We start from the raw sequence: 26015 nt of genomic DNA, 5'->3' as shown, positions 1-26015 counted from the left end.
TGAAGTTTGTGTGACAAGTTTCCTTCAGTCTCCTTGTCCACAAAATACATCATTAACTTTGCAATAAATGTGTCATAGGGTAGAGAAAATCAATTAGAAAGTATTTCTTTCCTGCATATGAAGCTGGGAAATGTCAGTAGAAACTGTCCTCTGGTCTGCTTCAGCAATAAAAAAAAAAACCTACCAAGTTTCCATGCTATTGATTAAAACAATTATTCCCAAAATAACCCTGTTTGGATTATTGGAAAAAACAAAAACGCACAATAATACTACATTATGCTAAAGCTGAAAACTCTGGTTCTGATTAACTTAAGAAGTGAACTTATGTAATGTTGCAGCCTAATTTTTCTCTGTTGCATGGTGCAAAGTGTTTCTATTTATCGCCTATAAAAGTAGGTGTTTCCACACTAAAACTGAGTGTGTTGTTGTCTGGCTTTCACAGTCTTTAAAGATGAGTTAGCATGTGGGCCGGCTTTGTTTTGGTTGGAACATTTTCTTTCCTTTGACTGTGACTGTGCCGCCACTTTGTCACACTCTCATTGTAAACAGTGGAATGTCTTGTCTGTCTTGTCTATAAAGATTGTGATGGATGTTTTGTGTTTCCTCCCTCAGCAGAGATTTTCAGTGTAGTTGAATATGAAATGGAGATTGTAGCAAATGTGACACACTTCCTTATGGTGGAGGAATTCAGAAGATTACTGGAAAATAGGAGTTTACTCCTGAGTCTGAATTTATCTGTCAACATCACAGACATTGATATCACAACAGGTACTAAACAAACAAGCTTCCACTCATCTGGGGGTGACATTGTCATTAATCAGCAGTGTTAATGGCAGTAATTTGTCGTGTCTTTTTAAAAGTCAAGCGTTGGGTTAGAAAGAACCTTTATTATACAGACTGATGTTTGTAATGATACCCAAATTACTTTTTTTTTTACTTTAAAAACATCGCTATCATTTTGCTGAAGTGTTGGGAGCATCAAAAACGGGAAGCTCTGGTTCTGGATAGTTAACGATATTTCAACAGTGGCTATCAAGAGGAAAGTTTGTCTAAAATCCTGTATTTCGTCACCTAAAACTAAAGCAACTCAAATGACTGACTAAAATGACGCATTTAACTAGATTTAAACTAAGGCTGTTTGCTTTTTTTTTTTTTTTTCACAGATTTAAATTAAACTCACTTCCAGGTGGGCCTTAATGATAATTGTCTTCACCAACAAAGTTTTTTTTTTTCCCCCAATCAATCAAGTTTTATTTCTATAGCACTTTACAACAGTTTTCACTGAACCAAAGTGCTTTCCAATAGCACCAGCTAGAGATAAAATAAAAAGAAAAGTACGAAAAACAATAAAACACAATAAGAGCATCCAAAATAGAATAAAAATAGACAGTGTCAAAGCAATTATGTGCAAAAAGCTGCCCTGAACAAGTATGTTTTTAACTTAACTTTAAACAGAGGCAAGCTATTAATGGACCTCAGTTCAGGAGGTAATGCATTCCACAACTTAGGACCTGCTACTGCAAAAGAACGGTCACCCCATTGTTTGGACCTGGACCTGGGAACCTCAAGAAAGTTTTGGTCAGCAGACCGAAGTGCTCTGACAGGGTTGTGTGTTTTTAACAGGTCACATAAATAAGAAGGTGCAATGCCATTTACAGCTTTAAAAACAAACATTAACAGTTTAAAATCAACTCTAAAATGGACTGGAAGCCAGTGCAGGGAGTAAAGTACAGGAGTGATGTGGCTGTGCTTCCTGGTGTTGGTCAACAGGCGAGCAGCAGCATTCTGGACCAGTTGGAGTCGGTTTAGAGAGCCTTGAGTGATACCAACATAAAGTGCATTTTTTCACCTGTTTGTTTGCTTGTTTGTGAACAGCCTGGAACTGACAATTTTCTGTATATCGTTGCAAAAAGTTTTACAGAGTATTCATATCCTGAAATGTCAAGAACTGATTTAATTTACCAAGTCAAAGTTGGGAAAAATCTTAGAAAAATCCTTATCCTCCAACATTGAACAAATTTTCAAAAATTCACAACTCTCAGAAAAGATCAAATTACTTTCATATTTGAGAGCAGTATGTAGGATGGTATCCTTTATGGACTGACAGTTTAATCCAGATTACAGATTATAGTAATAATGAAGTAAATAAAAACTAATGTTCAGTCTGATACACTGCTTCCAGAAAGTATTCACAGCACTTCAGTTTTTCCATATTTTGTTACAGCCTTGTTCCAAAGTGGAGTAAATTTCATTTTTTCCTCAAAATTCTACTTGCAACACCCGATAATGACATGAATTTTTTTTTGCAAATTTATTAAAAATAAAAAAAGCTAGGAAATCACATGTATATAAGGATTAACACACTCTGCTCAATACTTTATTCATGCACCTTTTGGCAGCAATTACAGCCTCAAGTCTTCTTGAATATGATGCCACAAGCTTGGTGCACCTATCTTTGGGCAGTTTTGTCCATTCAGCATCAGTGCACAGCCATTTTCAGCTCTCTCCAGAGATGTACAATCGGATTCAGGTCCGGGCTCTGACTGGGTCACTCAAGGACATTCACAGAGTTGTCCTGAAGCCACTTCGTTGATATCTTGGCTGTGTGCTTAGGGTCATTGTCCTGCTGAAAGATCAGCCGCCATCCCAGTCTGAGGTCAAAAGCACTCTGAAGCAGGTTTTCATCCAGGATGTCCCTGTACATTGCTGCATTCATCTTTCCCTCAATCCTGACTAATCTAGTTCCTGCAGATGAAAAAAACATCACTACAGCATCATCCTGCCACCACCATGCTTCACTGTAGGGATGGTGCTTGGTTTCCTCCAAACATGATGCCTGGCATTCACACCAAAAAGTTCAATTTTGTTTGTCATGGTCCTTCAGGTGTCTTTTGTCAAACTTCAGGTGGGCTGCCATGTGCCTTTTACTAAGGAGTGGTTTCTGTCTGATTGGTGGATTGCTGCAGAGATGGTTGGAAGGTCTCCTCTTTCCACATAAGAATGCTGGAGCTCTGACAGAATGACCATCGGGTTCTTGGTCACCTTCCTGTCAAAGGCCCTTTTCCCCTGACCGCTCAGTTTAGATGGGCAGCCAGCTCAAGGAAGAGTCCTGGTGGGTCAGAACGTCTTCCATTTACAGATGATGGAGGCCACTGTGCTCACTGGGACTTTCAAAGCAGCAGAAATGTTTCTGTACCCTTCCCCACATTTGTGCCTCGAGACAATCTTGTCTCAGAGGTCTACAGACAATTCCTTTAACTTCATGTTTGGTTTGTGCGCTGACATGCACTTTCAACTGCGGGACCTTATATGTAGACAGAAATCATGCCCAATCAACTGAATTTACCCCAAGTGGACTCCTGTATAAACATCTCAAGGATGATGAGTGGAAACAGGATGCACCTGAGCTTCATTGTAAAGGCTGTGAATACTTATGTACATGCGTTTTCTTAGTTTTTGGGGTTTTTTTTAAATAAATTTGCAAAAATCTAAAAAAAAACTTTTCACATTGTCATTATGGGGTATTGTGTGTAGAATTTTAAGGGGGAAAAAATGAATTTCATCCATTTTGGAGTAAGGCTGTAACATAACTACGTGGAAAAAGGGAATTGCTGTGAATACTTCCCGGATGCACTGTATACACACATTGAAGAAACATGAAACCTGTTTCTTTAACACAACCACTGACAATCTTTGTCTTTTACAGTCTGCTCCTTAAATGGTTCCAGCTTCCAGTGCAGATGTGAGGAGCAGTTTTCTTGGTCGTATAACTCTTGTATAGCATATGGAGCCTGTGGTCAGATAACTAACAAAACGTGTGGATGCATCAATAATATTCCATCTGACGGCCAGTACTGCCAGCCAAAGGAAGGTGATATAAACTTTTGTAGTTCTTATTATATGCTTATACAAGCCTCACTGTTCTTTCAGCTGCTCCCCTTTTCAATTGGGGTCACTACATCAGATCTGAAATGGATCTGCATGTTGATTTGGCACAAATTTTATGCAGGATGTCCTTCCTTAAGCAACTCCACATTGGATGGAAAATGGGCAGGGGGCGGTCTTAAACTAGTAACCTTTTTCTTCTAAAGAAAAATACAATATCAGTGCATTATAATCAATCTTGCTTAATCTCGTCACCAACAGAAGCTGTTCAGCTGTATGAATGTACTGTTGAAGTTGGCAACACAATCATGATCACCTTCACTGCTGAGAAAACTGTCCTATTGTCTGCATACAAAAAAATTAGCAGTTATTTTAAATTTTATTCTTGTACATAAAACAGCCGAAGGGTTGCTCTTTGTTCACGATTCTTTGACGAAATTTTATTTGTCGGATTTAAGTTGAACAGTTGATGGATTTTTTTTTTTTTATTAAATGGGTTTTATGATGTTCTTCACGAATATGCGATTTATGTTGAGGTCAACACTACAGACACACAACAGCTGACAAACACCCTGAAAAGTAGCTCTTTCTCTGGAGTTGTAGTGTTGGCATCTGGAGGTGTGTTTGTATATATACACAGTAGTGATGATTATGAATTTTCTTGGCATGTAAATGCAGGGTAGGTGTGTTATTATTAATTAGGTGTGGATGTGCGGTAGCAGGGTGAAAATGTCAAACAAATAACTATGAACAAGTGAGTAAATGCAGCAATCTCCCTTTTAATAGCTTTAAATAATGGTAAAATTGTCACAAAAATACATGATCTTTGCAGCCTCAGCATCTAGATTCAGACTTGGTAATGCCCGAATGATAAAATTACAGACTATTTCAGTTACTCTTAAGTGTCGAGAAATAAGGGCATGTGTAACATTCTTTGTGGTATGTTTAAAGTTGTTCAATAATTAAGCTTACTGTGTTCACTGTATTTGTGGAATGATTACACTTTTACAGATTCAACCCCACCTACAACACCAGATGTGAACAAAACAGCTAAAACACCAGCAACTACAATAACAAGTAACTGTTAATCTTGTTGATTGTAAAGATGCAATAATTGTTGATTGCGATATTGAGGCAAACCACTTTACTTTAGTTATTCAGATGTTTAATACAATTAAGCTTAAATTCAATAATTAAGCTTACTGTGTTCACTGTATTTGTGGAATGATTACACTTTTACAGATTCAACCCCTCCTACAACACCAGATGTGAATAAAACAGCTGAAACAACACCAGCAACTAAAATAAGTAAGTGTCTTAATCTTGATTGTAAAGAAGCAATAATTGTTGATTGCTATGTTGAGGCAAACCACTTTACTTTAGTTATTCAGATGTTTAATACAATAATTAAGCTTACTGTGTTCACTGTATTTGTGGAATGATTACACTTTTCCAGATTCAACCCCTCCTACAACACCAGATGCGAACAAAACGACAGCTGAAACAACACCAGCAACTAAAATAACAAGTAACTGTTAATTTTGTTGATTGTAAAGATGCAATAATTGTTGATTGCTATGTTGAGGCAAACCACTTTACTTTAGTTATTCAGATGTTTAATACAATAATTAAGCTTAAATTCAATAATTAAGATTACTGTGTTCACTGTATTTGTGGAATGATTACACTTTTCCAGATTCAACCCCTCCTACAACACCAGATGTGAATAAAACAGCTGAAACAACACCAGCAACTAAAATAACAAGTGTCTGACAATCACTGTTAATCTTGTTGATTGTAAAGAAGCAATAATTGTTGATTGCTATGTTGAGGCAAACCACTTTAGTTATTCAGATGTTTAATACAATAATTAAGCTTACTGTTTTCACTGTATTTGTGGAATGATTACACTTTTCCAGATTCAACCCCAGATGTGAATAAAACAGTGGAAACAACACCAGCAACTAAAATAACTAACTAAAATAACAAGTAACTGTTAATCTTGTTGATTGTAAAGAAGCAATTGTTGATTGCGATATTGAGGCAAACCACTTTACTTTAGTTATTCAGATGTTTAATACAATAATTAAGTTTACTGTGTTCACTGTATTTGTGGAATGATTACACTTTTCCAGATTCAACCCCACCTACAACACCAGATGTGAACAAAACAGCTGAAACAACACCAGCAACTAAAATAACTGTTAATCTTGATTGTAAAGATGTAATAATTGTTGATTGCGATATTGAGGCAAACCACTTTACTTTAGTTATTCAGATGTTTAATACAATTAAGCTTAAATTCAATAATTAAGCTTACTGTGTTCACTGTATTTGTGGAATGATTACACTTTTACAGATTCAACCACTCCTACAACACCAGATGTGAATAAAACAGCTGAAACACCAGCAACTAAAATAACAAGTGTCTGACAATCACTGTTAATCTTGTTGATTGTAAAGAAGCAATTGTTGATTGCGATATTGAGGCAAACCACTTTAGTTATTCAGATGTTTAATACAATTAAGCTTAAATTCAATAATTAAGCTTACTGTGTTCACTGTATTTGTGGAATGATTACACTTTTCCAGATTCAACCCCTCCTACAACACCAGATGCGAACAAAACGACAGCTGAAACACCAGCAACTAAAATAACTGTTAACAGTCCCCATTGTATTTGTGGAATCATAATTTCCCGATTCAACCTCTGCTGCAACACCAATAATAACTATAGTAACAAGTAAGTGCCAGACAATGGCTGTTAACTTTGCTTTTTTTTATATATAAGGAAATAATTAATTTTTCAGTTTTTTGGGGGGGAATACTTTAAGGAGGAATTTTGTGAAACTGGGTACACGTTCGTTTTATAGGTTGCATGTTATCATTCAATTTGGGTCCATTTTTACCAGAGTTATGGTCCTTGATTAACAAATCTAGACCCTGTCAGTTTCATGAGTGGGTGTCTGCATTCTGAATTCAACTCTTCTTACACTTTTAGGAGGAATTTTGTGAAACTTGGTACATGTCCTTTTATAGGTTGCTAATCCGCATATCTTTCAACTTAAGGCCCTTCATAGAAAATTCCTTTTCATTTATATGTTTCAGTCCAGAGTCTGAATCAACAGGTTAACTTTGAAGAGTAAAATATTTATTCTTCTTGATTTATGAAAGAAATTCTTCACTGAAATCAGCTCATTTTACAGTTTTTGCTAGAAGTGCAAATAGGTGATGTGTGTTGACAAAACAAATGCTATCAGAGTGTACCAGGCACTTGCACCAAAACAGCATTAGCCAGTGGGGGGATATTGTGCTCTCTAAGCACTCTAGTTCTCCATGTGCTGAAGTTTACCAGCTATCAAAATGGAAAAATATTCATGAAATGTTTCCACTACACCTCCCACCAATGTTCTTCCCAGTGTAGTTATGAGCAAGTTTTTACAGTAAAGAACTGGCAAACCTGCGACCCGGCTTTGGTAAAAATTAGTTTGAAATTTTATTTAAATTAAAATTTTGTCTGTCAAGTACAGTTTACCAGTGATGTTAATGGATTTTTTATTTTATTTTAATGAAATGTTCTTTTCCGAGTGAACATCCATTGTTACAATGCATTTGGCCACAATGCCTTCCACAACTCAGTATAATAACAGTTACGTTTTTATAATAAAGGCAGCCATGATACCGTAATCTTTTAAAATTAGTTGAATGGATGATGATTCTCTGGTCTGGCTTACATTTTACAGTATTCCAGGGTCATTTTGCTCCTGTGAAGTGTTTTAATCATTATACTTGAAAAATATCAACAAAATGTTCTTTTCAGGTACAACATCCATTGTTCCAACAACGCTGGTTCCTAAAATTACTACAGCTGTTTCACCAGGTCTAGTTAAAATTAATTCATAGTATTTCTTTAATTTTCCTTGTGCTCAATTCATTGACTTTCACATTTACTATATTAATTTCTTTAAAAATATTAACAAAAATCTTTTCTTCAGGTGCAACAACCATTGCTCCAACAACTTCGGTCCCTACACTTACCACATCTGTTCCCAAAGGTCTGATTAAAATTTATTTGAAGTATTTCTTTCTTTTAATTTTCCTTGTGCTCAATCCATTCAAGTTCACATTTATTATATTCAAAAAAATATTGATATACAGTGAAACTTGCATATAATAGATGGAAGTGGACCAGTGAATTTTGTCTGTTATAATTGAAATCTGTTATGTATAAAACAGTCAAAATCTGCTACTGTAAAAATTTTGACCAATGTTTACTCAGAAAATTGTGGCAACAAAGTGAGACATAATATAATTGAATGGATTTCAAGTTCTACAATTTTGATTAAAAATTGAGTACATTAACTAGACCTAAACAAAAAAATTAAGTACATTAATAACAGCAACAGTTGAAATGTGTTGGATTTAGTAATAGCATGCCAAATGAGTTATATTGCCAAAAAAAAAAAAAAAAATCTTAGTAAATCCTAGTCAATTTCACAAGGAAAGCTGATTCATATTTACTAAGTATCTGAGCAAAAAATCATACGTATCTGGGGGAAATGGAGTCATATTTACTGATAATCTAGGTGAAATTGACTTATATTTCTTAATTATATGGGTGAAATCGATTTACATTTACTGCATATCCACGTAAGTTGTCAGTTTTTGACTAGTTTGGGAGGTCCTGCGACTTGTACTCTGGTGCGCTTATATACCAAAAAAAATCATTTGTTGACATTTGTTACTGATAAGCTGTACGGAATATTTATATTGGATTTGTCCAGAAATCAATGCACTGAACACAATAAACTATTAAAAAATTAAATAATAATGAAAAGTACACTGAAACAGTGCACAAAAATACCAAATTAAAGTGCTGATAATAGACAAAAGGTGTGGCAATTTAGTATTGTCATTTGATTTATTCAAGGAGGTGCTAAATCAGTGCCAGAATGAACAAACGGTGACAACATTGAACAAACTCTAATTATTGTAATTATTCATTTTGACCACACCAATTTCAGGATGTTCTGTGTTATAAACCAAAATAAGTAATGGGATGGGAATCATTTAATTGCTGACTTATTTTCACTTGATTGAAATATTCCACACATTGTTCTGTCTTGTGATGACTCTTTCTCCTTCTTCAGCCACTCTGTCATATGTTAGAATATTACTCTGACTTTCACCATGAAACTAATTTAAAAGTTAGCAGGTTTGCAAAGTATGTGAAAATAATACAAGTGATGTCACAGTTTATCTCTTCACAAGTGTATTCAGCAGTGTTTCAGGGTTCAGGTTGATCCCCCTGCAGGGTTTTCTTTGTTCTTCCACTGACTCTTTAAAATATATTTGTTGCACTAAAATAAAGTTGACTCTATAAATTTGTCTCATCTGTATTAGTCTCTCTGTCAGTAGCTCAGTTACAAAAAGAGAAACTTGCAGCCGTATCCTTTGTAATTTATTTTCATCTGATAAACAGGATTCCAATTGGAAATGTCAGTCACATTAAACAAGACTTACACAACAGGACTGGGTGACTCTACAAGTGCTGAATACAAGGAACTTACTTCAAAGATTGAGCCAGAGGTACGTACGCTGATGAAAACAGAACGTCTGGTTTGATTGGTTGTTGAAATTTTGTTCATGACATCATTATTATAACGTCAATATATCATGATCTATTCCGTAGTTAAATGACGGATACAGTAAACTAACAGGATTCATCAAGTCTTTCATACGGAAATACAGGTATAGCATTTTTGATTAAGGAAAATTCTGCAAGGATTTGACATTAAGTTAACTAGGATTAATGTTTTATTTTCCAGCCCAGGAAGCATAATTACTGCATTTGTTGTGGAAACAAGAGTTATTTCTGGTGAAATTATTAGCGCAAATGACAACCTTCCAAAAGAAATAAATGTTGTTGCTCCAGTCATTGGAATAGTTTCTGCATATTACAACAGTAAGTAGTAAACAAAAAATACCTCAAACCCCATCATTGTTTTTCTTTTTTTAATTCTTCTTAAATTGACTCAAATGTTTATTGCTCCTTTTCACTTTGTTCAAAGGTTCTGAGCCACTCAGCTTTCCAAGCATCACCTACACCGGCAGCAAACTAAACGTGACATGTAGTCAACCTCACAACTTAGATGTGGGACAGCTGTCTGATTCTGTGTGGAAAATAAATGGAAACAAAATCAAAGATAATTCCAGGATGAAAATAATTACATCTGGCAGGGCATCAACACTAAACATTGACTGTCATTTTTGTTGACAGTGGTAAGTTCATAATAATAATAATGACTACATGCCCGCAAGCAAGCTCACAAAATGACACCACCCATGCTGCCATACTAACTGCTTCAGCGTCTTACATATCAGTGGTCGTAACTCTTGTGATTACCTGAATTAACAGTTTGTACATGTAACTGACAAACTTGATGCACTAAAAAAAATGGCAAAAGTCCAATTATTTGCGCTTAAAGACATCACAGCAGAATTGTTTTCCTTCATGCATATCTTCATATGTTGTGCTCCCATTGTTCAAGTTTAATACAGTATGAGTAATTGAGTAAACAAAAAAGTCCAATGATCTGTGCTTTAAGATGTTGACCCAGAATGATTTTCCTTGATGCCCCTGTTCATGTGTTCATATGCCTACCATTATCAATCAATATCATGTGATGCATTCATTAAACACATAAATGTCCAGAAATCTCCCCTTGAAGATGTCGAACTGTAATCGTTTTCCTTCAATCACATCTTTATGTAGTGTGCTACCAATGTGTAAAATTCCATTGAATCCATCAAACGGTTTGTCTGTGTGCTGGATCATGCACAGAGAAATGTCACAGGTGTTAACCCCCAAAACATGAATTAACTGCAAATCATGAATTCTCCACCAACCGTTAATTGCAAAACGTGAATACTGAAAAATCAATCAATTCAATCAATTTTATTTATATAGCGCCAAATCACAACAAACAGTTGCCCCAAGGCGCTTTATATTGTAAGGCAAGGCCATACAATAATTACTTAAAAACCCCAACGGTCAAAACGACCCCCTGTGAGCAAGCACTTGGCGACAGTGGGAAGGAAAAACTCCCTTTTAACAGGAAGAAACCTCCAGCAGAACCAGGCTCAGGGAGGGGCAGTCTTCTGCTGGGACTGGTTGGGGCTGAGGGAGAGAACCAGGAAAAAGACATGCTGTGGAGGGGAGCAGAGATCAATCACTGATTAAATGCAGAGTGGTGCATACAGCAAAAAGAGAAAGAAACACTCAGTGCATCATGGGAACCCCCCAGCAGTCTAAGTCTATAGCAGCATAACCAAGGGATTGTTCAGGGTCACCTGATCCAGCCCTAACTATAAGCTTTAGCAAAAAGGAAAGTTTTAAGCCTAATCTTAAAAGTAGAGAGGGTGTCTGTCTCCCTGATCTGAATTGGGAGCTGGTTCCACAGGAGAGGAGCCTGAAAGCTGAAGGCTCTGCCTCCCATTCTACTCTTACAGACCCTAGGAACTACAAGTAAGCCTGCAGTCTGAGAGCAAAGCGCTCTATTGGGGTGATATGGTACTATGAGGTCCCTAAGATAAGATGGGACCTGATTATTCAAACCTTATAAGTAAGAAGAAGAATTTTAAATTCTATTCTAGAATTAACAGGAAGCCAATGAAGAGAGGCCAATATGGGTGAGATATGCTCTCTCCTTCTAGTCCCCATTAGTACTCTACCTGCAGCATTTTGAATTAACTGAAGGCTTTTCAGGGAACTTTTAGGACAACCTGATAATAATGAATTACAATAGTCCAGCCTAGAGGAAATAAATATCTCACAATGTACTAATTCACTAAAATTAATTTTGCACATTTTCCGAACGAATGCTGTTGTATAACCAGCAGGAGACCAGCAGGAGACTGATGTGCTCAGTGAATTTAGTGAGGCCACACCTGAATTTATTGAATATTTTTCTGGTATCTTGGTTTTGCACTTTGTAGATGGTCCCTACGCTTCCGTTTCTCCGCTGTCTGCTCATTCAGGTCAATGTTATTTTTCCAGCTCAGAGGATGGCTCATATGGATAAAAATAAGGTTGTAGCTCGTTGTCTACCTTCCTGAGGTTAGAAACTAGTGTTTGTTTTTCTACAATGTTTCTCTTAAGATTATTGAGCTGTTTACCAGAGGGGGAGGTTTCTGTCCTCTGAATTTGACACTTGTGTTACCGTTTGACAGGTGTCCCATCCCAGTCAAAGAAATAACGGTCCCTGTCCCAACGGGGCCGGACGCTTGACCCCAGAATTGAGAGCTGCTCCAATCACCTCCGGCTGTTGTGGCCCCTGTGCCAAAAATAAAACAATTTTTAAAAAAACAAAACAGTTTTGCGGTGAAGATATTCACATTTTGCAAGACCTGCGTTCACGTTTTCGGAGATGCTTTTTCATTATTCACGTTTTGCAATTAAGGGTTTGTAGATGATTCACGATTTGCAGTTGAGTCATGTTTTGGGGGTTAACATGTGGCCAAATGTCTTAGCTGGCATTTAGAGGCGCTGCAAGTAAGCTCCTTCAACTGAGTCTCCCTAGTTAAGCATTCATTTGAACACACAATGATTCCTCCAGTAGCTAAGGATTGTATGAAGAGACCAGTACAAAAGACTTGTCTTCTTTGGTCACTGGTTAGTGTCAAAGTCTCACAATCATACAATAAGACATGAAGCACCACTGCCTAAACTTTAACCTTTGGTACCTTTTGCTGAAGACTATCTTTGTCTTCTGGTACCTTTGTTCTCTAGCGAAGGTACCAGCATTACCAAATGGCTCTGTCAGTGACCTAACAACGTTATAAGCTATATCCAAGCATACGTCGCATTCAGTTGAATTGAATTTATATAGCGCTAAATCACAACACATACTGGTCCAAGGCGTTTCACAAGGGTGAGATCTACCCTTAGTTGCCCTCTGAGCAAACACATTTGCAACAGTGGAAAGGAAAAAACTCTAAGGCATTTTTTGATTATAGGACGAAATCGATCAGACTCAGAGTAGTGACCACCAGCTTTGGTCAGGCTACCAAAACCAAACAGTAAAACAGAGCACAACAAAGAATTTTAAAACATGCAAAGACAGAAATGATGCAGCTAAGTGACCAAATAAGTCACATTAACCACTTGTCCAAGCAATGAAATAGTAAATTTCATGGACCTGTGAAATGACCCCCGACCTGCACGGTCTTTCTGACCACATCTGGACACGCCTACTGGTCTTCAGACAGAGCAGTTATGTTTGGTGCAGGAACACCATAACTGGGTTGAAAGTTGGAATGTTGCTTGTGTAGTGCGAGCCGCTCTTTGCACTGTGGAATATTGAACACCATATGTCACACGCACCTCCACATCAACGCATAAAACACTGTCTCAGAGTAACATTCAGTCAAGCCAGGCGAACTTTGTCATTTAAGTTATTTAGAGGTCTGATTCCTAAAATTCCACCAGCACTATTTGATATTTATTTATTTTTTTTTATCTCACAGGGAGATATGAATGTACTCTGGTGGGAAAAGCACTGAATTTCTTACAACAAGGAGATCTTCAAGGAGTGGCGATCAGACAAGCTCCAAATGTCGAATGCCGAGTCGAGTTAATGTTGGATGCATCGAAGGACGAACAGAGCATCTCGTGTGCTGTGTTCAGTCCAACTTCAGAGTCAAACTGTTTGGAGAGACAGATGTTTTAGGCACAAGTTAGTCCAAATTGATGTTGTAAATACCTGAGAAGGCTTTTTTTTTTTTTTCTTTTTACAATGAATCTCAACATTATTAAATTTCTGCAGAGGTGATTCCTAATGAAATTGGAGACTATTGCATCCAGCATGATTACACCCTGAAAAACTGCAACACACCACAAAAGAGTTTTGTGTGCAGGGTTGATGACCCAAAAGGTTACGAAGTGACAACAACAATTGACATTTTCATAGGGGGTAAGATTAATCTTACTGAAGACATTATCTTTGTCTTCTGTTTTGTGTGACACTAATTTAACTTATCTATTTTTCTTTAGCTGCTGTATGTAATAACACTAAGTATGGAAGTGGACAAGTTGATAACATATCAATAATCGAATGTGATCCAGATTACATTGGAAGCAAAACCGCTGTCTGTGAGTGCAATAGGGAGTGGAAACTGAAGGAGGACACTTGCATCCTAATAGTAATCTACGAATTGTTGATTGAGTCACAGGTAGGCGACCTTCTACAGTTTGTAACTAATTCTTTATGATAAATACAATTCGCTACGGCAGAGCCTGCTCACTATTGTACGGTGCTCATCCAGGAAAGTTGGAGCAACTTTGGTTTTCGTGATGTGACAAATTTAATTTATGATATCAAGAGATTTCATAGTTTGATTGGGTGTGGCTCACTAATCATTCCTTGATGGATACCTCACACTTGATATGGTTGTCAAATACTGACGTTTTGTCAGAGTTCATGGAATTGGTACGGCTACGATGTCCTTCCCTCGTAAGGACCACAAATGCACCTTGAGGGAGGAAACCTTCTTACAAAGAAGCTAAAGCATTTAGACTCATCAGTCTTACATCACTACTTTTGAAAGGTTTGGAGAGACTAATTGATAGATATGTGAAGAGATGGTGTCCTTTCAAGGTCACCACTCAATGTAAGGCAACATGCATATCAAGCAGGGCTCTCCACAGAGACTGCCCCGCATGATCTTATGAGAATTGCGAGAACCCTATTTTGTCAACAGTATGGATTAGATTTTCTTGATATTCAGGGAGTATTTGAACTGTAAATTCTATCAAAGTGGCTCTGCAGTCCAAATGTGAACAGCACTGCCATCAGATGGATTGTTGCCATGCTTCAATGTAGGACAGCGACTTCACTTGGTGACAGTACAGTGAAGATGGCAGTGAAGCACCTCCTCTTTGCTGGTGACTTGTTGTGAACAACCTTCTCACTGAATTAAATAATCTCAGACTGTACACCCAAGGGTATGTAGACGATTTAGTTATCTTTATTGAGGGATTCTGTTTGAGAACTATTTCAGAACTCAGACAGAATGCTCCCAGGATAGTAGAGGAGTGGTGTGTGTCCAACAGCTTGTCTCTGAATACACACAAAATAGTTACAGTTCTCTTCACAAATTAGAGAACCACATTCGGTCTAGTTCTACCAAAATTGGGCGATATCGAGCGAAGACTATCTGACTCGGTTAAGTTCCTTGGTGTCTGTTTAGATAACAAACTTAACTGGAAGAGATGCATAAATGAGAAATGTCATAAGGCAATTCTCAGTTTACAGCAGTGCCATCGTATTGTCCGATAAAGATGGGGAGTTAGTCCCAATGTAATGAGTTAGAGCTACACTTTGGTGATAAGACCCATGCTAAGTTATGCTGGGATAGTCTGGTGGACCAGACTAGAGTTTGGAGCTGTGAGGGTTATGCTGACTCATGTTCAGAGTGGCATGCTTTTGTGTCACGAGTGCCCTCAGGAAAACACAGATAGCAGCTTTAGTAGTACTTCTGAATTTAGCCCCCATAGACCTCTACATTGTTGGAGAGGCAATCTCTGTCAGTAGGGTTGCACCAGTTGGGCAAGTGGTGAAGACCAGCAGATGCCTCTCACACCTTAATCAGGGAAGAATATCGGCAGATCTTCTGCTCATTACTAGGAAAAAGATATTCCTTTGTGACTAAATTCAGTACAGTGATAACAGGGAGAACCTCACCTGTAATCACTTGTTGTACAGACGGATCATTGATTAGGGGGAAAGCTGGAGTTGGCGTGTTAAATACAGCACAATGGCCTGACAGGAAAAGAGCTTTGCACTGGGCAGATGCACCACCGTCTTTCAGGCTGAGGTGTTTGCTGTTATTCAGTGTGTGGAGCTCCTGATTAACCTCAATTTTAGGAGTAAAATAGTTTTTATTTACTCAGTCAGGTGTGTGCATAAGAGCTGTTAAAGGGCCACACTTCTCATCAGCTCTGGTGTGGGAGTGTGTCCAGGCACTTAACACATTGGGAGACACTATGTAGTTGTAGTGTGGGTAACTGGTCATACAGGTATTCCAGTTAATGAGTAAATGGACTGACTCACAAACTAAATTCGTGGGTCCAGAGCCCGTTGTAGGGGTGACAACTGCTGTACAGAAGACCGTCCCCCCCAGAACTGGATCAGGAAGCAGCACCACAAACCATGGCAACGCTTGAGTGACTGTAGGCAGGCAAGACAGCTCGTGGAAGGACCAAACCTAAGGTTTTCTAAGGAGCTAGTTGGCCTGTCATTTTCAGTGGATGGGACTCTCACAGGTCACAACCTCTTGAACAGACATAGAACGGTAATGAGACTCCAACTGGTACATGTACAGCCTGTGGGGAGGAACCTGAGATGTTTCTCCATTTTTTTGGTCCAGTCTCCAGCATGGGGTTAGACTGAGGCAGAGGTTTTTGGGTTCCTTTATCTTGGAACCTTTGTGGCCTATGCTCTGTTATACTAATAGTGCACCCCCTCTATCCTATCCTAAACCGACCAAACCTAAACTGACCATTTGTCAGACAGTCCTCATCCTAACAAGGACAAGAGTAATCAATTAAGTATTTATACATGTACAGGAAGATGAAGAGCTATTTTAAAATATAAATATGAAAAAAATCCTGTCATGTTTTTAATGCATGACATCTGTTTATGATGCAAGATAAAAAAAAAAAAAGATAAAACTTGGAGATGCTGTTCTTCTGGCATTGCAAACAATAGGGTTGTGGAAACCAGAGACTTAGGTGCTTTTGTTGGTGTGGAAAGGTTTACTGAGCTTCACTTTGTGATTCTGTGGTCTTTATGAAATTGTATGATACTCTGATTGTACAACCCCTGACAAAAATTATGGAATCACCGGCCTCAGAGGATGTTCATTCAGTTGTTTAATTTTGTAGAAAAAAAGCAGATCACAGACATGACAAAAAACTAAAGTCATTTCAAATGACAACTTTATGGCTTTAAGAAACACTATAAGAAATCAGGAAAAAAAAAAATTGTGGTAGTCAGTAACGGTTACTTTTTTAGACCAAGCAGAGGGAAAAAAATATGGACTCACTCAATTCTAAGGAATAAGTTATGGAATCACCCTGTAAATTTTCATCCCCGAAACTAACACCTGCATCAAATCAGATCTGCTCGTTAGTCTGCATCTAAAAAGGAATGATCACACCTTGGAGAGCTGTTGCACGAAGTGGACTGACATGAATCATGGCTCCAATATGAGAGATGTCAATTGAAACAAAGGAGAGGATTATCAAACTCTTAAGAGGGTAAATCATCATGCAATGTTGCAAAAGATGTTGGTTGTTCACAGTCAGCTGTGTCTAAACTCTGGACCAAATCCAAACAACATGGGAAGGTTGTTAAAGGCAAACATACTGGTAGACTAAGGAAGACATCAAAGCGTCAAGACGGAAAACTTAAAGCAATATGTCTCAAAAATCGAAAATGCACAACAAAACAAATAAGGAACGAATGGGAGGAAACTGGAGTCAACGTCTGTGACCAAACTGTAATAAACCGCCTAAAGGAAATGGGATTTACATACAGAAAAGCTAAACGAAAGCCATCATTAACACCTAAACAGAAAAAAACAAGGTTACAATGGGCTAAGGAAAAGCAATCGTGGACTGTGGATGACTGGATGAAAGTCATATTCAGTGATGAATCTCGAATCTGCATTGGGCAAGGTGATGATGCTGGAACTCTTGTTTGGTGCCGTTCCAATGAAATTTCTAAAGACGACTGCCTGAAGAGAACATGTAAACTTCCACAGTCATTGATGATATGGGGCTGCATGTCAGGTAAAGGCACTGGGGAGATGGCTGTCATTACATCATCAATAAATGCACAAGTTTACGTTGATATTTTGGACACTTTTCTTATCCCATCAATTGAAAGGATGTTTGGGGATGATGACTTTAGTTTTGTGTCATGTCTGTGATCTGCTTTTTTTCTACAAAATTAAACAACTGAATGAACATCCTCCGAGGCCGGTGATTCCATAATTTTTGTCAGGGGTTGTAGCTGTTGAGAAGCTCAGTGAAGAATCTGAGTGTTTGAGATTGTCCTGAACCAAGACTAAGATCCAGGCTTATGGTGAGTTTCTGAACTCAGCCACCAGAATTGCACCTGTATGTGGTGAAAGTGTGAAACCTGTATCTCGGCAGAGGAACCAGATACATGAATGTCAATTTCTGTATCTGGTTCCTCTGCCTTTGAGGTCATGGGAGGCCTGAGAAGAGCTTACAGATTTGTGAGGTCGCTGGACAGAGGTGTTTGGCGTTGCCAATATCTTTGCAGGATAATGAAGGTCCAAGTCTTTAGGCTCCTATTACCACCTAGCTGACTGTATCGTCGTCAGACTTGGATGTTAAGTAGAGACCTAAGGCGATGACTGGATGTTTTAGGTATGATGTCATTTCTTTCAGGATTTGGTTGCATTAAGTGTACCAGTATTTGTGGCCAAGGTAAATGAAATTGTCCAGAACAACGCAGAAGCAATTACAAATTCATCTGCAACCATCCTGGCTGTTGTTAGAATTCTGAACAGTGTTGCCAGTGTTGCAACTACTGTCAACAAGACTGTCATGGAGGTAAGTTCAGCCTTCTGCTGCAAATCCAGTGCCCTGCAGTGTTCTGAGATAATTTATGGCTCTGGCTTTTTTTTTTTTTTTTTGTCTACAGGATATACTACAAACAGTGGAAATCATCATTGGTGATGATGCAAGGGAGTCTTGGGACATTCTTAATGCAAATGAAACCCTGAATGCCAGCTCCACTTTGCTGGCTTCTTTGGAGAGTCTGTCTGAAGTGCTGGTTGGAGAATTTACCATTCAAACTCAAAACATCCTCCTTAACAGAACCACCTTTGACAACTCCTTCAGTGCAAACCTGAACTCCACTGTCACCATTGACATTCCAAACACAAATACCGTTGACATTTTTATCACCACCATTGTCTTTGCCACCTTGCGTAATGCCCTACCACCACGGAACGCTAGCTTCAATGTCAGCAGCTTCAGTGTTACCACCAACAAAACTCTCAATGACACCATCAACGCTGCTGTGATGCTTGTCTCAACAAATGCAACGATTAATAATGTCACCATGAGGTTTACCAAAGTGAACAACTCCCTGAATCAAAACGCACAGTGCGTCTTCTGGAACTTCAGACTTCTTGATGATCTTGGTGCATGGGACCATGAAGGATGCACATTTGTCTCTGACATAGACAATATCATAACATGCAACTGCAGCCATCTCACCTCCTTCTCAATTCTGATGGCAACCAGCATCCCTGAGTCGCTCAGACTGATTTTGGATATCATCACTTATATTGGAGTGGGGATATCGTTGGCAAGCCTACTTATTTGTCTCATTATTGAAGGATATGTTTGGAAAACGGTGACCAGGAACAGCACTGCTTTCATGCGCCATGTTTCAGTTGTTAATATTGCACTGGCGCTGTTGATTGCGGACATCTGCTTCATCATTGGTGCCGCGGTTGCTAAAAATCCTGGCGAAAACCCAGGAGAAGACTATCATACTCCAGTTGGACCATGTAGCACTGCGACATTTTTTATGCACTTCTTTTACCTTGCCCTGTTCTTTTGGATGCTTGTGTCAGCACTTCTCCTGCTTTACCGCACACTCCTGGTCTTCTCCCACATGTCCAAGAAAGCCATGTTGGCTGTCGGATTCAGCTTGGGCTACGGTTGCCCTTTAATTATAGCTGTTGTTACAGTTGCCGTCACTGCACCAGGAAACATGTACATCAGGAGGTCTGAGGCCTGTTGGCTCAACTGGCACGAGTCCATGGCCCTGTTGGCCTTTGTAGTTCCTGCCTTAGTCATAGTCTTAATCAACTTCATAATCCTAATCGTGGTTTTAATTAAAATGCTGAGAAGAGGTGCTGGAGATGCTTCCCAGCCAGGTGAGAAGAATGCACTGATAGTCATTCTTCGATGTGTGGCCTTTTTGACTCCTTTGTTTGGACTGACTTGGGGTTTGGGAGTCGGAACCATGACGTCACCAACAAATAAAGGAATCCATATTGCCTTTGCCTTCCTCAATTCACTGCAGGTACTTTCTTACTGAGAAATACAGTGTTTGAGCTGAAATGTACAAAGATGTACCGTTGTATTCAAAATAACAGCGGTGTGAATAAAGCTCAGAATCCTTATAATAGCTTTTGTTTCCATACACCCAAATGCATTAGGAACACTCCACATTCTATTCCAAATCAAAACATGTAACTGTTGTATGTGCTGGTTGTAGTGTACTTTGATTAAAAAAAAGTTGATTGGAGAGGAGAAAATGTATAAAGAAGTGCAGAAAAAATGATAGGCTGCTCAACTAAAATGATCTGAAAGACTTTAAAATGGCAACAAAACCAGAAAGACGAGGAAGGAAACAGAAAACTGCCATTGAAATTGATTAAAGAATGGCAGAGACTCAGCCAATGATCAGCACCAGGATGATCAAAGGAGGTCTAAAGTTACCTGTGAGTACTGCAAACATTGGAAGATTGGAAGACACCTATGGTCCATCCAGAATGTATTCAGTGCTTCACTTTTTCCACCTTCTTCCAAAATGGAGTAAATTTCTTTTTCCCCTCAAATTTCTACACACAACACCCCATAATGACTTTTTTGTGCAAACTTTTTAAAACTAAAAACCTAAGGAATCACAGGAATATAAGTATTCACACCCTTTGCTCAAAACTTAGTTGATGCATTTTTGGCAACAATTACAGCTTCAAGTCTTCTTGAATAAGCTTGGCGCACCTATGGGCAGTTTTGCCCATTCCTCTTTGTAGCACCTCTCAAGCTCTATCAGGTTGGATGGGGAGCATCAGTGCACAGCCATTTTCAGCTCTCCATCTCAGATGTCCAATCGGATTCAGGTCTGGACTCTGGCTGGGCCACTCAAGGACATTCAGAGTTTTCCTGAAGTCACTCCTTTGATATCTTGGCTGTGTGCTTAGGGTCATCGTTTTGCTGAAAGATGAACCGTCACCCCAGTCGGAGGTCAGGAGAGCTCTGGAGCAGGTTTTCATCCAGGATGTCTCTGTACTTTGCTGCATTCATCTTTCCCTCAATCCTGACTAGTCTCTCAGTTCCTGCTGCTGAGAAACATCCCCACAGCATGATGCTGTCACCACCATGTTTCACTGTAGGGATGGTATTGGGTAGGTGCTGAGCAGTGCCTGGTTTGCTCCAAACAGAGTGACCATTGGGTTCTTGGTCACCTTCCTGATGAAGGCCCTTCTCTCACAATTGCTCAATTCAGATGGGCAGCCAGCTCTTGGAAGAGTCCTGGTGGATCCCAACTTCTTCCATTTATGGATGATGTGCTCATTGAAACCTTCAAAGCAGCAGAAATGTTTCTTTGCCCTTCCCCAGATTTGTGCCTTGAGACAATCCTGTCTTGGAGGTCTACAGACTATTCCTTTGACTTCATGCTTGGCTTGTGCTTTGACCGTCAACTGTGGCACCTTATATGTAGACAGGTGTGTGCCATTCCTATCCATGCCCAGTCAACTGAATTTACGCGAGGTGGACTCCAGTTAAGCTGGAGAAACATCTCAAGGATGATCAGTGGAAACAGGATGTGCCTGAGCTCAATTTTGAGCTTCATGCCAAAGGCTGTGAATATTTAAGTACACGTGATTTATTAGTTGTTTTAAAAAATAAATTAGCAAAAATCTTAAAAAAAAAAAAAAAAAAAAAGACTTGCTGAAGAGGTTACAATTTGACAAACACACTGACTGGCCTAAAGAGAAATGGTGCAACATTTTGTGGACTGATGAAAGCAAGATTGTTCTTTTTAGGTCTTGGGACCACAGACAACCCTCAACAGCTGTATTCAAACCAAACAGAATATTTGAAGAGCTTATGCTGAAGAGGAAATGGCCTTGAAATGACTTTCAACAAGACAATGTCCCGACACAGACCAGCAAGTGAGCAGTATCTTGGCTCCAAACCAACACGATCAAAGTTATGGAGTGGCCAGCCCAATCCCAGGACCTTAATCGAATAGAACGCTTGTGAAAAATGCTGCTTCTGAGGAAAAACCAAGAAATACAGAAGAGCTGTGAAATGTAGTCCAATGGTCTATGCTTGAATACCTGTTGACAGGTGTCAGAACTTGGTCAACTCCATGCAGTAGAGATGTGAAGTAGTTCTCAGAAACATCCATTATACAATTAAATATTAGTTCAGTAATTCACAGGAAAGATAAACATTCAAGCATTTTTACATATTACAGCGAGTGTTTGTAAAGAAAAATGCAGATACTGTTAAAATATGCTACATATTTTTGAACAGCCCAGTATTACTTTTTGTTCCTTTTTTTAAGTAATAACAAATTTGAATTTTTCTTTGTTTTGATTTAGAATAGAATGTCCAGTGTATCCAATGCATTTGTGTGTATGGAAATAAAAGGATTTTGAGCTTTCCTCACTTAAAACTATTTTGAACACTACCTTTTTTTTAAAAAAAAAGTAGGATTATTGTTTCCAGCTTTTTAAAAGGTTTGCCCTTTCCAGCTTCTTTTTTATTTATTTTTGATGGCTGCTTATTCATTTATCCCTAAATTGATGATATTTAATTTCAGAGCCAAAACAAATGTTGAACATGAGCTGAATCATTTTGAAGAGCAGAATTTGTTCACACTGGTGTTTTTATTTATTTGTTGTCTCCCCCACCCCAAGGTTTTTTTATTTTATTGTTTGGAACAATTTTGGATTCGAAGGTATCTGTCTTAAACACTTAATATTACTAAATCTAACACAAGGTTTATGCAATGCTCGACTGAAATTGATGTAAATTGAATTGTTTTTGTACACACGCTCCAATCCAACACAAGTAACGACTTTTTCTTTTCTTACGCCAACCGACGACATGTCGTACTTCAAATTTGGCACATTTTATTCAGATGATCTTGTGCTGGATCTAGCTGCACTGTATTCATATTTTTTTTAATGCGTTTCTGTTCCAGAGTACAAGTGGTAATGTTTCCTCCTCCAGTGGACTCAACTTTCTGAACAGGTTACCTGGAAGAAGAAGTAGTAAGTGGAGTTTTTACTTTACAGGCTTTCCTGCTTGTTTTAGTCCAGTGTTTTGGTCAAGAATGTACTTTGTCTTTTTAGATGTCTACCGTACGACACAAGCTGCAAACTCGAACAGTGCTGGTGCATCGGAGTCTTTCATCAACCCCTGAGTCACCATCCAGCACGCCAAACTGTATTAATGCCATTGTCTCTGCAGTGCATGTTATTTCAATATGTTACTAGTTATGAGGCGTCATGCACATGCAGGCGCCTGCCCACATGCTGTCAAGATTTTTTTTTTTTAACCAACTGTGTTGAATTTTCCACTCAAATAAATGACTTGGGTTTGTGGTGTAGGGATAGATGGTGCAGCATGCACCATCATACAGGGACCCATGAATTTGTCTGGACTCGTTTGTATTATCACAGTGAATCACACTTTAATGCACGATTATGTGCACTGTGCACAACACATCACAGCTGATTCATGACCTTATAGCCTTGAAGCAAACTTATCTCTAATGGCTTCCTATTTGGTGAAATAGTTAAGTGCAATATATTACAAAATGTTTTTTGTTTAATGGATAATAGGCTACATTTACAAGAATACTCAGTTCAAAGAATAACGTAATGTGTTGGGGATTCCAGAATTGAACATTCATGTCAGTTGTTGCTCTGGATTGGAGCTCAGTGTCAATGATACAGATTATTGTTTGGGTAAATAGGGTTTTGAGAAGGACTCGTTTGCACCATCTCTCATGCTTAGTTATGTTACGGGATAACAAGTTGTAGAATCCAATGGACTTTGACCTTTACTTTGGAGACCAAACATTTACCACAGTCAAAACTATTTCATTTATTAATCCTTTTATTTCAACCAAAAACTTGCATCATTTTTTTTTTTTTACTGAAGTTGGACTTTTTGACCCCTCTACAAACTGAAACTGACCTCTGACACCATTTTTGCTGTTTTATTTTAACCTCATAACTCAAGAACATTCAGTCACATAGTCCCAACTGCACTTTTTTAGAATCATTATCAGACATGTAGTATATTTTTTTTAATATGATTGGAGCATTTGACCTCTGTGTAATTCTTCATTGACCCCTAGCTGTCTACAGCTGCCACCATGCGATGGTTATACATTTTTGTCTAGGCCGATACACTGAGGATGGATTCTAAGTGTTGTTTCGTTGCCTTATGTAGTATCGATGCAGCAAAAATTAATGACTGGTTCATTCGGGGTTTTCACGTATCCCATAATCCCTTGCGCGCCAGAGAGTCGCTGCAGTCAAAACAGAATCCACATGACAATTATAAATGAATATTATACTACAAAAAATCATGTTTTTTTTTTATGCTTTTCATCACGTTAATAAGACTGCTGCATGATATCCTGAAAACTTGCTAAAACAATAACAAATAATCCATGTCTGTTACGTTTAATCTGCGTGGAATTTAATAAGCAAACTGAATTTCAGACATATTAGTCTGGAGCAGAGAGGACAGTGTTGTAAAGAACAATAATCAAGACGCTAAAGAGCAAACAAATGCAATAACAAAAACCCAGAGAATATATTCACGAGTGTTTTAGGCCCAATATAAAAAGTTACCTCCACCAAGGAGGTTATGTTTTCGGTCGCGTTTGTTTGTTTGTCTGTCTGAATGTCAGCAGGATAACTCAAAAAGTTTTGAACGGATTTTGATGAAATTTTGTAGAGTGGTAGGAAATGACAAGAGGAACAAATGATTAAATTTTAGTGGTGATCCGGATCACGATCCGGATCCAGGAATTTTTTTTAAAGGATCCACTCCACAAAAACGGCAGAAAGGCTTGCAAAACATTTGAGTGTAACATAGTCAAATGTTCTTTCAAACAGCAAAGTTTGGTGATGATCGGATCTGGATTCTGGATCTGGTGATCCAGAATATGCAAAAATATAGGAAAAATAGAAAATGTGTCAGTGTGAGGTGACAAATGAAGCTAGAGATGCACAACTAACACCACACTGTAGCTGAATACTGATTCAGTAAGGTGTCATCAGATTTGATGTAGCTTCAAATGTGGAGCTAGATCCAGAAGAAAACCGCCATTACCGAAAAATCGTTTTTATACAATAACTTCTCAACTAATAAAGACATAAAAGTGATTCCAAGTTCTAGTGGTATGTTTTCATGGTCAAGGATGTCAAATATAAAGGAAAGAAAAGTGTATGTATCATAGTTTTGGTTGTAACACTGAATTGTTGAATAGATCACTGTGCCAAGGAGGCAATCTCTATAGGGTCACTGACCCTATGGCCTTGTGTAGACAAGTGTTTCATAAATGTTTAAAAATTCATATATTTGCAGTTTAGTTGAATAATAATTTGAATTTTGTCTCTTGTTTTTGTCTATAAGCACATGCAATATCAGTGCTCAGATGACAGTAGCTTCTGGGAAAGGTGCAAGTTGCAATAAAATGTGATGCCAAGCGCTAAGGATACATGCTATCCAGTCACAGCAGATGAAACTTTTTTTTTTTTACTACTGAACAAACATCATTGTTAGAGATGTTACGGCGTCAGTGACCCCATGGCCTTGGCGGAGGTTTGCATGCTCTGAGTGCTTCTAGTTTTATGTTGCGATGTTGATGCTGTTGTCTGTGTGCAGCGGTTAAAATGCAGCGTGATCAGAGTGTCTCAATGCAGTTGTCAATCTTACTGAGATCTTGTAGCACGGTGACATCTCCGAGGTTTTGTGGGATTTGAAACCTGAAAAGCCTCAATAGACTAATTTCACACGTTAAACAAAATGTGTATTTCAAGGTGGTGTCCCCCCCCAAAAAAGTTGAAATGAAGCAGCTGCATCAGTCTCCAAACGGGAATTTGTGCAAGCAACTTTTAATTGAGCTCACACAGTTATGAAATTCTGACTTATGTTCCTAATGTGGCTTTGGTCTTTTTAATAATAAATAACATTTTTTGACACCCGCCCCCAGGTAAAAATAAATAAATAGACTGCCGGCTTTGCCTCACTCTGT

At 38.4% G+C, this 26015-nt stretch overlaps 1 protein-coding gene and 1 long non-coding RNA gene across 2 annotated transcripts; both read left to right on the top strand.

Moving 5' to 3' along the window:
- Window positions 1-660: 660 nt before the first annotated feature.
- Window positions 661-5183, top strand: LOC117503017. Its single transcript, XR_004558455.1, has 3 exons — window positions 661-768; window positions 3707-3871; window positions 5128-5183. It is a non-coding gene; the product is annotated as an uncharacterized LOC117503017 (long non-coding RNA).
- A 2509-nt stretch (window positions 5184-7692) lies between these two features.
- LOC117502781 (adhesion G-protein coupled receptor F1-like) lies at window positions 7693-23195 on the top strand. The gene is given in 14 exon segments (XM_034161896.1): window positions 7693-7705; window positions 9368-9474; window positions 9578-9636; window positions 9714-9850; window positions 9957-10148; window positions 12275-12298; window positions 13414-13497; window positions 13500-13622; window positions 13713-13859; window positions 13940-14118; window positions 18368-18532; window positions 18624-20021; window positions 22941-23010; window positions 23092-23195. Coding segments are annotated over 14 exon segments (2769 nt in total). The 3' UTR covers window positions 23163-23195.
- The last annotated feature ends 2820 nt before the right edge of the window (window positions 23196-26015 follow it).

Source organism: Thalassophryne amazonica, chromosome 21, assembly GCF_902500255.1.
Source record: "Thalassophryne amazonica chromosome 21, fThaAma1.1, whole genome shotgun sequence".
Classification (NCBI taxonomy): Eukaryota; Metazoa; Chordata; class Actinopteri; order Batrachoidiformes; family Batrachoididae; genus Thalassophryne; species Thalassophryne amazonica.
This window is presented reverse-complemented; position numbering and strand designations above follow the sequence as displayed.